This window comes from Rhipicephalus microplus, chromosome 5 (assembly GCF_043290135.1).
Source record: "Rhipicephalus microplus isolate Deutch F79 chromosome 5, USDA_Rmic, whole genome shotgun sequence".
Classification (NCBI taxonomy): Eukaryota; Metazoa; Arthropoda; class Arachnida; order Ixodida; family Ixodidae; genus Rhipicephalus; species Rhipicephalus microplus.
Window position 1 is genome coordinate 40209211 of NC_134704.1, and position 11832 is coordinate 40221042.

The following is an 11832-nucleotide window of genomic DNA, read 5'->3' on the forward strand; positions in this document are numbered from 1 at the left end:
GTGCAAATACTATTTGCGGTGTACGTAGTCGCGACCAATGGGTCTCGAAAAATAAAGTCGGTTCTTTAATGAAAGCGTAAAATGAGAGTCTTTGGTGTGAACTGTATATTTTTAAGAATGCTTGCACAGTAAGAATTTTAAACCTATTTAGGAGAGAAGGTAGGCGAGCTTCCATATACAACACGTTGTTTGCAAATGGAATAGATCGCTGTAGCCGCTTGTCGTTTTCTTTTCCTTCCTTTCTTTGTTAACTGTGACTTCCACCGGCTGAGACATCTGGCCAGGAATATAGTGATTTTGTGGTTTATCTAACACTTGATAATTGGGTTAATTGTTTCGCATAATATTTAGAAAACTGTCTCGGAAATTTGTTGCACAATACATGGAGTAGTGTATAGTACAATGACGGCTTGTCTATGACAGTCGTCACGTACTTTGACAAAGAAGAAGAGGAACGCCGCGCTTCGGCACTGACGTACGTAGAAACTCCGTGCATTTTTATTTTCAAATTAAGATGGAAAATATTCAAAGTTTCCACTTCTCTTTTTTGGAATACACACAAGCCACATGTACATCGTGATCCATTGTTTCAGAGTCTTATAAGCGAAGCTATTCAAGTGAAGGATTCTCACTTACGTGCTCAACAGCGCACACATGGGATCACATAGAATGAATCGTTCCTGTTCTTAGTCCTTGAGTGGTGCGACCGCTGTTACGAAATGCAGTAGATCATATTCATTTAACAAGGGATGTCTCGAGCAATGCACAACGAGCTATCGGAGAGAAACCACTGGTCTATTGGAAATTGATCAATAATTCCACAATACGCGCCCTACTAGTATTCTTGTCGATGCTTTTCGTGCAATCGGCTAAGGAGAAAATAAGTACCCTATGCGCTAGCACTGCACGTTTGCGTAGCGAAGTTGTTACTTTAATATAGGGCTACATGACTTGCTGGTAAATGTCACAGAACGTTCACGATGTGCTTGCAGACACACAGTTTTCTGGCTCTTTCATTGTCTTTTTGCAGAAATCGGCTTCCGTATTGCCTCGTGGCAAGAAGAACAGTTGGTGTCCTCATCACTACTATGAGTGAAAAGAAACCGGTACGTTAACAGTATTGTCTATAGGGCGGCAACACTCATAGACTTGAATCCTAGACAGGTGTATCTTATCTCGAAAACATGAGTGTTGTGTATCAACTGTAAATTGGATGATGAGACAGAAAATCTGTACCCTCTTATGTGAAAGCTTCTCCTTATCACATTCACGCATCATAACATTTCCAAGTGTCCATACTGCGTTAGGTCACTTATACTCTAAAGAAGAAGCCGATAGCACATCTTTTATTGCCAATCGGCAACATTTTCTCATACATTCACCACAAAAGAAAGAAAAATGTACTGTGACACTGCAATCACATGAATTTCGCACTTGTGCTCGCTGTACTGACGTGTAGACCTTTTCATGCTCGCATCACTAGGACACCGACAAGGGCTCTCGCACTCCCGACAAGCCAAAAAGTAAAGAAGGCGGACAACAACAAAGCAAAAAGCCCGAGAAATCTCCTGAAAAAGAAACCAACAAGAAGGAACAGAAGCCTGACCAAAAGGCCGTCCAGAAGGCTGTCCCGAAAATCGACCCAAAGGATTCCCAAAAGGAGTCCGCTGAAGATGCTCCTAAGGCCCCGCAGAAAGACGTTCAGAAGAATGCCCCTAAAGCCAACAAAGACACCAAGAAAGATGTTCAGAAGAACGTTCAAAAGCCTTCTGCCAAGAATGACGCCAAGGATGTCTCCAAAGATTCCCCCAAGGATACCAACAAAGATGATGAAAAGGATGACAGCATAGATAACCATGCGGATCCCCTTCCTGATGACGACGCTGAAACAGCCGCTTCCGTTAAAGAACAACGTCTTACGTCGAAAATAAGCCCAGATGACATCAATATACTGAGAGAAATCATACGTCGTCAGCTGGAAGATGAGGGACATGCACATACTGCAATTTCGCAGGGTAAGTCCTTATTTCAAAGAGAAACATGAGCCGCTATTTCAACTCTAGGGACTCGTTTTATACTTTTTGGAATATATTATTGGTCGCAGCTTTGTACGCAACACCACAGTGCTGTCACGGTGAAGTAGTAGATGAAGCAACTGTCTAAGTATTGCAGTTGGATCTAAAACGTGCAGGTCGCATTCATCAGTTTACGGAGAAAGAAACAACACGAATTCCTATATGTCCTTTAGAGCTCGGAGATGAAATTAGATTCAACAAGGCGTAGTGGTCCGTTGGTTTAGCGACTAATACAACTCTGGGGTAGTTAGAAGAATAAAAGAAGGGTGGAGCGTGAGAGATTGTATATATCACCTGCGTCTTTCCAGCACTTACCTTCGGGGCCGTAACTTAGAGGCTTAGGAAATGGGTTTCTCTTAAATTCAGGGTGACGCAGTAAGCCATGGAAATAAAAAGAAATTCGGACCCTAACGCTTCGCCTTTAGGAGTTGAACGCGACAGCGATATGCTGTTCTTAGTGCGTAGTTCAAACCCTTAGTGCAATAAACCTTTTCCAATTTAATATGCACCCACTACGTGGCCTTAAGAGAATAGGCGCAGTAGCGATTGTGCCTTTTGTAGTGTGTTACTGGCTTTAAACCACGAATGCATCATAATAATCGCATGTTCTGACACCCGCTGGCAATGGGTGCTTCTACCTTGCATTATTATTGCAGAATTTCATGTTGCATGTATACAGAACACCTGTGTTTGCAAAGCATGGAAGCTATTTTCACTGCATTTTCAAGCAGCTGAATGGAAGCGAATCTTCATTTAAAATAAAGTCCTGAGGTGCACGACTCAACGTGCAGCGGGCCGCTCTCGCGTTGGGACAGTCAGGCCAAGCCTGACCGCCGCATCGTGGGCCCTCTTGACAGCGCACAGGAAGTTTTTTTTTCTTTTTTTATACCATGTGATGTAACATCAACTTGCCCCGTAAACAACCGTCGTTCGATCCCTATTAAGGCCCAAACGACCCTGGTTCACTCCGCACAATAACCGAAGATTTTTTTATCATTTTATTTGAATCTATCTCGATTCTTCTGCCACGCATAAATAATAATTTTTCGCTTACAACAATGACGCTGGAATTTCTTCGAAATGAGCTCTTTAACGTGATCGCGTTAAATATGGCTGGCTGTACCATAAGGGACAAGTTGAAGCCAGAGGGGCTCAGAAAAATGGCACGTGCTCAGAATATCTTAGTCTTAATCAGTAACAATTAGATATGACCAGGACGCGAAACAAAAAGGCAACAGAAACGCTGGTTTTAACAGAAACTGACTAAATTCCAAGATGAGGCTAATGCGAGAAGGAGGGGCGGAAATTCGGACGAACAGATTAGATCAAGAAGTCCACGTGGATAACGTAGCTGCAGTAATCATGGTATCGGGTTGACTGAAAAAATGTGTGAGAGGCCTATCCGCTGCAGTGGACTTAGTCAGGATGATATTGATCAATCAATGAGCCAATCAGTAATTTATTTAAAGAGCCCAGGAACAACCATAAGGCCTTTGTGCAGGTTCATACAAATATAAAACAATAAAATTAAACAATACAATACAATCTAAATATATTAATATGATAATAATACTGTATAGTTTGCACCAATACACCTACGAAGGACAGCTGTAGGTAAAACCTACAGCTGTCCTACAGAGGTTGTGAAAAAGAATATTGATTTTCTTTGCTTCGCATCTTATTGCCAATGCTAATTAGCGTACAGGTCATGAACAGGTATTTTTTCACCCCGCTGAAACAAACCACACGTGTCAGCAACATTTACTTAACAGGTTTTACTTAATATGGTAGCACTGTTTTGCAATGGCTCACTATACCAACGACGCGCAATAATTTTCCCAACACGCAGTCATTATGTTCATTCCGAAGCATCTTGCTTGAAAATGTTCCTCCAAGAATTTTTATATGGTTTACTAGCTTACAGTATCGCCGTACACAAAATTCAGATTTTTTTATTGTTCATCTTTTCGTCGAAATACTACCGCCTTTGATTTACTTGTGCTCGTGTTTGAATTACGAAAACATGACCAGAGCTGCAGTTTCACAAGGGTCTGGTGATGACGGCTTCCTCGCAGGACACCCTGCAGCGAGGCAAGTAGAGCAGCTGTACGCTCCGCCTTCCAGTTCATCCGGGGTCGTCCAGCCTGGTCCTTCCAGCATCCTGGATTTCTACGGGAGGGGTGCGGCGGCGTCGCTGCCGTTCGCCAACGTTTTCGGTTCCTGCAACTGCCACGCTGCCTGTAACTGCCAGAAGCCGTGCTTGTGCAAGCCGTCGCCTTGTCCTTGCAAGGGACCTGGCGTGAGCAGCGTTCGCGGCTGCGGATCGGGAACCCTGATTTCCTCGGTGGTGCCTATTCCGATTCCGTATCCCGTGCCAAGCTACGACGGCGGGGCTGGTGCTTCTGGCAGTGCAAGTAAGGGCAATCGCGATAGTTCATCACTTCTACGTACTGCACATTCGCGTGTGATCATTCCTGTCCATGTAAAACGAGTCCAGAGTATGGATTGGCGGGATGTTCCACTGTCTCTCACCCACGTCTTCACCGGAAAATGTAGTTCTTATTTTTCTTTCTTCCCTTAGTTAGTTAGTTAGTTAGTTAGTTAGTTAGTTAGTTAGTTAGTTAGTTAGTCAGTCAGTCAGTCAGTCAGTCAGTCAGTCAGTCAGTCAGTCAGTCAGTCAGTCAGTTAGTTAGTTAGTTAGTTAGTTAGTTAGCTAGTTAGCTAGTTGGTTAGTTAGTTCGTTAGTTGGTAGTTAGTTAGTTAGTTAGTTAGTTAGTTAGTTAGTTAGTTAGTTAGTTAGTTAGTTAGTTAGTTAGTTAGTTAGTTAGTTAGTTAGTTAGTTAGTTAGTTAGTTAGTTAGCGATTTCTTTATTTTTGTTTTCTTGTTATTTTGTAAATGAACGCTATCTTCGTTCTCCAGTTAAACTATTTGCAAATGTCTTGATAGTCGAACTCAAAACTGAAGACAAAAAAAATACCTCTCGCATCGTTAGGTATATATTACACAATATTTATCTTTCGCCTTAAAAAGAATAATTATTTCCTTGAGGGATCCGCTCATAGTTATAGTGATTTATTAGATTTATTGCAATGGCGCTATCACCATGGATGCTAATTACCGCGAGAGAACGACACTCGGGTAAGCGAGTACTAAATAATACATGCCATAAGCTTCACTACCTTACGAACATGGGTGAATTCAAAAAGATGGCACAGAAACAGATGAGCACATATTGCTAGGCATGTTTTATTTTTATGCATTTTGACTTCACGCGTAAATAATGTACGCAACAGTCGGCCTAAGCCATCCAGCAGTGTTGGAGAAGCTTTCTGATAACTTGATGTCATTATCCTAAAATTGCGCATTGCACGCGAATGTTGCAGTGCTTAGGCGGCCACAAGCGATAAATCTGAAATCTCTGATAGTAATTGCATGAAAGACGAAGCCCTGCTCCGCTAGGCAGACCACTCGACATCCTACGACTATTCACACCGTTATCAGTGTGCAGCGTGCATTGCCTGTACTTGACCTTTCATTTTCCGGGCACAGGTTTTTTCAAATAAAAAGCCTATTCGTGAACACCATGCCCTCTGCGATTTTCAACATCACGACAAGGTCACAATACATAAAAGAGATTTATTTGTTTGCAATGAGTGCACCAGACGTCGACTAGGCATAAATTCAAAGTGCATTCGATACATCAGGTGCAATGCTATGAATGCTCACGAGACTTCTTGCAATATATGCGTTCACACCAATAAATAGTGAACAGCTTTTGTTCTGCGGAAACAGATTTTTTGTCCTTTTTAAACTCAGTAATAAATGACGATGATTTGGCCCTTCGAAACAGACAAACCACGTTATTGATACGGTTGTTGGCATGTTCTTCTAGATCATTCAGTGTCTGTCCGTTTTTTTTTATCGTGGCCTCCGTGATTAGTTCCGGTAGCACGCAGCCGGAGCTAATCGCGGAGGCCACGTTTAGAACGATAAAACTCAAGTGTGAGACACGCGTATCTACACATTTTGCTGAGCGAACTTTTTGCATATCTTCCACAGCGTTGCACCTTATATGTGAAATGGAGCATTTCCGTACTGCCGGTTCCACCGTTAACGCTAAATATTCGTCGCTCCACGCAGGGCCAAACGAGCCGGTCATCATCAACGCCTATCAACCCTCCACGAGCTCGTCTGCACATTCGCATCACGTGCCTCCTGCGCCAGCCAATGCGGACCCTACCAGTGTTCACGACGTTGTTTCCCTGATGAAGAGGCTCATGCTGAAAAAATTTCGCGACGACCTTCTTAGAGAATGGGGTTTGCCGGTTCCCAGTGCAGAGGCGAACGTTCCTGTGGAGCATCCACGTCACCCGGCACCAGAAGGCTCGGTCTTAGTAACAGCGCAGGTATGTGTGTACCTTCGGAGCAAGTACTCGTATAGACACGGTCCCCTGATCACATCGGTGCGGGGAGAGTTATTCGCGAAAAAACCGTCAAGCGTGCGGTACGATTCGAGCCTCCATTCACTGCCCTGTAGTTCCAGCTTTTGTGAACATATGTTAATTAAAAGATCGCTTGTTGTACGGGTTCTTGACTTGCCCTCACGAGCAGGCACAACTGCCACCGATGCAAGAAACCAAGCGAAGTTATAAAAAGGCAAAGCAGTAATCGCCTGTGTGGTACAGTCTATATGGTGCTTAGAAGCCGATCCAGAAGTCGAAGGTTCGCATTCTGGTGCAGGCCCGTGTACTGTGCACTATCAGTGAACACCAGATGACCAAAGTTTCTGGAGTGTCCTATTTTTCCGGGCCTATTGATAGTATCCTTGGTGCGCAAAACCGCGGATATAAAATGAAAGCAAGCTGATGAGCATAAAAAAACACCTAACTTAGGTAAATGTGGTCAAACTTGATGAATCTTGGGGGGGTTAAAGTTTCGCTAGCTGGTTCATACTTGTAACAAGAAAAAAAACAGCGTAAAATCCTGACAGCATACAAGACAAAGAGAGCACGACAGAATCATCACGCTGTTTGTTTGTTTGTTTGTTTGTTTTTTGGTAGGAGGTAACTGCCCCACCGAACTTGGTGTCCTCATAAGCTAAGCCTCATTTTACCTGGGCGCACACAGTAACCCATTGCGGTCTCCTTCCAAAGCTGATGCTAATCAATATCATTGACAGAGAATAAAAATTTGCAAGTGCAAACGCACATGGGCGTGAGACCTTTTTTTTTTTCCTCCTTTCGGTCTGTAGGACAATTCAGAATGGTAGCAATACCTACGTCATTGCTGGACCTGTTCGCCCGTCGAGATAACGCATGCACTGTTTTGCTTATCAAAGGTGACCGCTCTTTAAACAATCATCCCTGATATCCACTTCTCGCTCGGTACACGACGCGCCTATACCAAGTCTGAAATGCCTGAAATGTCGCGAATTTTTTGGTGAAATGCTTTGCTTCACCGCAGCTGGAACTCAGCATTGTCGGCCTCCGGTAGAATCCTTACAGCTATAACGAAGCCATTAAATCTGGGGGGGAATGATCGAAACCATTTTCTAACGCGCATTTATGCGAAGTCCTCCTGACTACAGGACGTAACCATGACGCTTGTTTACAGCGCATGGTTTGTCCCACCCATGTAGTGACCATTAAAACACGTGCGAAGTATTGGTTAAGGTTTTCAGGTTAAACAATAGCAGCTTTTGACAAAAGACTTCACGTGAGCTGTGGTTGTGCAGACGCGTGACATAAAATATGCACTCTTCACTGCATGATCACAGCAAACAGCGACTGCGTTCCCATAACGCTTCAATAATTGAATATCGATCGGGATTCTCTCATTGCGCATAGTACAGGCAAACAAGTGTATTTTCCTGTCATGCGCACAAAAAAATGATTGCCAACTGCAATAAATGTAAGCGGCTATTCCTTGTGTTGGATACCTTTCCATGGTTAATAACTAAACACGTTCCTTTTGTTTTTCCAATGCAAGACGTTTCAGCTGACATTGAGCCATGTTGCTAAGAAACCTGACATTGCATTTCGTCGAAGTCTTAGTTCCCCTATTCCTTGCACACCAGCTGAACCAGCAACATCTTCTACGTATTCCGTTTTAAGTAATATTGTACAATATTTTGTTCCCCATGGGATGTCTGTGTCCTTTTTTTTTTGTATCTGACATATATAACTCAATTTGTTGCGCGAGAAATGTTTTTAGTTTTTTTTTTTCTTTCTTGTAATGAAACACTTCGGCACATTTAGTATACAAACCTCTGTTAAGGCTACGTGCTGAAAGTAGTCCCATGTTTGTTTCTGTGTGTGTTTCCTCCTCCAGCTGTCAGTTTGATGTATTTATTCATTTATTGATTGATTGATTGGTTGATTGATTGATTGGTTGGTTGGTTTATTTATTGATTGATTGATTGATTGAATAATTGATTGATTGATTGGTTGATTTTAAGAAAACTTTGTTCTCATCAGGGTTCTCGTTTTGGAAGACACGCCTCCTTCAGGTATTACCAGCGGATTTATTGGTTAGCCCGGCAAAAAGATCACTTTTTACGTGACGCCATGCAGCTGGCTGTAAAAAGTGTTCCATACTCGCCGTGATGACGACGGGTGGGGCTGACTGATACTCGCAGCTTCATTTGCACAAAAATATGCAATAAAGTGAGTAGAAGGACGACCGCTACTCTAGCTCGATGGGTGCAGCATCTGATGTGTCATCCCAAAGTTGCACTTTAAATTCCTCCCAACTCCAAGTTAGACGTCTTTACGTTCAGTTTGATTTCTTTAAATTTATCTTCTAATACCTACTCACTACGCATTGTAGTCCCACTATCGTTAGAGACTACAATGCTCCCTATACTTTTCCTCGCTTTATTGTATGTTGGTTTTAATCATCATCATCATCATCAGCCTGACTACGCCCCCTGCAGGGCAAAGGTCTCTCTCATGATCCGTCAATCAACCCGGTCTTGTGCTTTCTGCTGCCACGTTATACTTGCGAACTTTTTAATCTAATCGGCCCACCTAACTTTCTGTCTCTCCTTCATGCGTTTGCCTTACTTGGTAATCCAGTCAGTTAACCTTAATGGCCACTGGTTATCCTCTTACGCACTGCGTGCCAGACCCATGTCCATTCTTCTTCTTGATTTCAACTGCGATATCCTCAACCTCGGTTTGTTGCCTGGCCCACTCTACTCTCTTCTTCTTTCTCAAAGGGATACTGAACAAAATTATTGCTGGCAATATTTTCAGCCAGATGGAATATTGGGTGCAGAAATCAATAGCGGAAACTTTCATTCCAGGTAGAAACCACGCTAAAATAGTGAATTTAATAAGCTTTTCGCAAACTGCCATGTCTAGCGGCCGCGCCGTTAACTAGAAAAAGTAACGTTTGGTGACGTCACATCTGAAACGGGCAAGTCAACAATGGCAGCAGTCACCCACGTCTCTCGACTCGTTCTATTTCCACTTCGGTTCCCAATACTGGTGCGAACAGCAACAGCAGTGAACAGTGCTTCCGGCTGTGGCCAAAGCAGTGATTATATGGAAGGGCAAGAGGGAGATGAAAGCAGAAGGAGAAGGAAGGAAGAAGAAGACAAGAACCCGTGCATCCTGCATGTTCCTCGGTGAATGCGGCGTCACGGCTCGTGCCCGCGAGCAGCTACCACACGCTGACAATCCATCAAAAATGCGACGAACTATTGGAGATAAACTCCGTTTATCGGAACAGTGGCGTCTTCTCAGTCAAGTTGCGAAGTTTCGTCAGTTTTTCCAATTTCAGTTCTGTGACTCTTTAGGGTTACACCTATCACTTTTTTTTCCATCGTTCGCTGCGTAGTCCTCAATTAAGGCTGAACCCTCTTTGTAAAGCTCGGGGTTTCTACTCCGTAGGTAAGTACCGGTAAGATGCAGCTGACATATGCCTTCATCTTGAAGGTACGTGGTAGATTACCATTCATTATTAAGAATACTTGACGAAGGTGATCCACTCAATACAATAAGTTGTGTCTAACAGCAGTTATCTATAAACTATCGGTATGTCCGCAGCTTCGCTGTTGTGCTATGTAGGATGTCCCACGTAACTTTAGCCAGAACACGTAATTACGACGCATGTTGCTCACCGTTGCCTGCAGTTGGACTATTTCTCCTGTTCTCAAATATTGATTAAATATATATGTTTTATTAACAAACTTTTGAAGGAACGAAGACAAAAAATTCAATGACAAAGTTGTAAATCGGTTTGCATAACGTCTGATTAGACAGTTTTGAATTTCACATCTCTTAGGTATTAGTGTTTTTCTGCTAAATACAAATGCCCGTGAACTACAAAAATAATACGTGAAAAACCCGCTCGTGCGCCAGTGCGCACAATGATTCTACTGCTCCTTAACGTTCCGCGTACGAACGACCATAGCATTTGCCCCATTGTGCTGTCTTCGCAGGGCCGCAACGATGGTGGTGGCTGTACGACGAACACGTTTTGCTATCGGCCACAAAAACAATAGCCGCTGTGACTGCTTATCTCTGTCATAAACCGGTGTGAGGGAAGCGTATCGCATGTACGCGGAACTTTAAGGAGCACTAGAATTATCGTGCGAACTGACGCGCGAGCGGGTTTGCCACGTGGTATTTTTTTGTATTTCGCGGGCATTTGTGATTAGCAAAAAAACAATAATACTTAACAGATATACACTTCAAAACTATTTATTTGAACGTTTTGCAACCCGATCTACAACTTTCTAGGTTAAAATTTTTAGCCATCTTTGTGCCTTCGAAAGTAAGTAATTAAGGAGATCTAATTAAACAATATTTGAGAAAACAAAAAAATAGTCTAACTCCAGACAATGGTGAGAAACGTGCATTTGGTCACGTCGTACTCACGTGTTCGGCATATTTTTAAACTCTGGCTAAAATTACATGGAACGCCCTTTATATCAACCCCCTTATTGCCTCATTTCACCTTGAAGGCGTTACAGGAAGCGGAGCCTGGCCAGGCCCTCGTGTCTGGCCCCGCGCCTTCGTTGCCGCAGTACGTGTTTCAGCAGCCCGGTACGATAGCCCCGTACTTCGGTGGGCAAAGGCCTCCGTACAACGCCGACCTGCTGGCTCGCTTGGCGAACGAACCGCGGGTGGCAACGACAACGGGAGCTCCACGGCGACGACACCACACTGGCGGGCACAAGCACACGGCGACGGGCAAGCGTGCCGACGAGCAGGAGGGAATCGAAAGCCCGGAGACGCCAGAACTTTCAGCGCAGACCGGAAGCAGAGGGTCGAAGGGACCCCGCAGCAAAGGGTCCAGGCGGGGCCGGAAGTAGGAGAACAACGCGCGCGCAAGAGGCTTTGTCGAGGATGTAAGGCTTATGGATGGACCAGGACGGGCGTGACGCAGACAGGCGATAGCTTACAACAAGCGGTGTTACAAACCAGGCACCCCAACATTGTGGCAAGATTGTCGCAAGCTAATGTCCGAGTCTGACACGTCTGACATAACATACACAGGACAAAGACGGCACCTTCGTCCGCGTATTTACAATCGCTAAATGCTGTCATATAAACGAACCCAAAACACTTCGTTACTTTGAGATGTCATGTTTTGGTAGTTTCTGGAATGTCAAGAAGAAACTTATGCACGTGAGCTTTCTGACTATGTATGCCTGGCGTTACTCCGGGGGCATTTTCCGCCTACCTCAACCGTAAAATATCGAACGAAATTTCATCGGTGGTAGAAGCGGCACATATTCATATTAAA

The 11832-nt window shown here is 43.8% G+C and overlaps 1 protein-coding gene across 1 annotated transcript; it reads left to right on the forward strand.

Annotated features, from left to right (window-relative positions):
- Positions 1–1035: 1035 nt before the first annotated feature.
- LOC142817477 (uncharacterized) lies at positions 1036–11398 on the forward strand. The gene is made up of 5 exons (XM_075894491.1): positions 1036–1106; positions 1484–2015; positions 4151–4489; positions 6217–6575; positions 11048–11398. The coding sequence occupies exons 1-5, from the start codon at positions 1089–1091 to the stop codon at positions 11396–11398; spliced, it is 1599 nt and encodes a 532-aa protein (XP_075750606.1). The 5' UTR covers positions 1036–1088.
- The last annotated feature ends 434 nt before the right edge of the window (positions 11399–11832 follow it).

Coding starts and splice junctions, on each gene's coding strand:
- LOC142817477 (XM_075894491.1), top strand. Junction 4,490..6,216: donor TGGTGCTTCTGGCAGTGCAA/GTAAGGGCAATC, acceptor CGCTCCACGCAG/GGCCAAACGAGCCGGTCATC. Junction 6,576..11,047: donor TCGCGAAAAAACCGTCAAGC/GTGCGGTACGAT, acceptor TTCACCTTGAAG/GCGTTACAGGAAGCGGAGCC.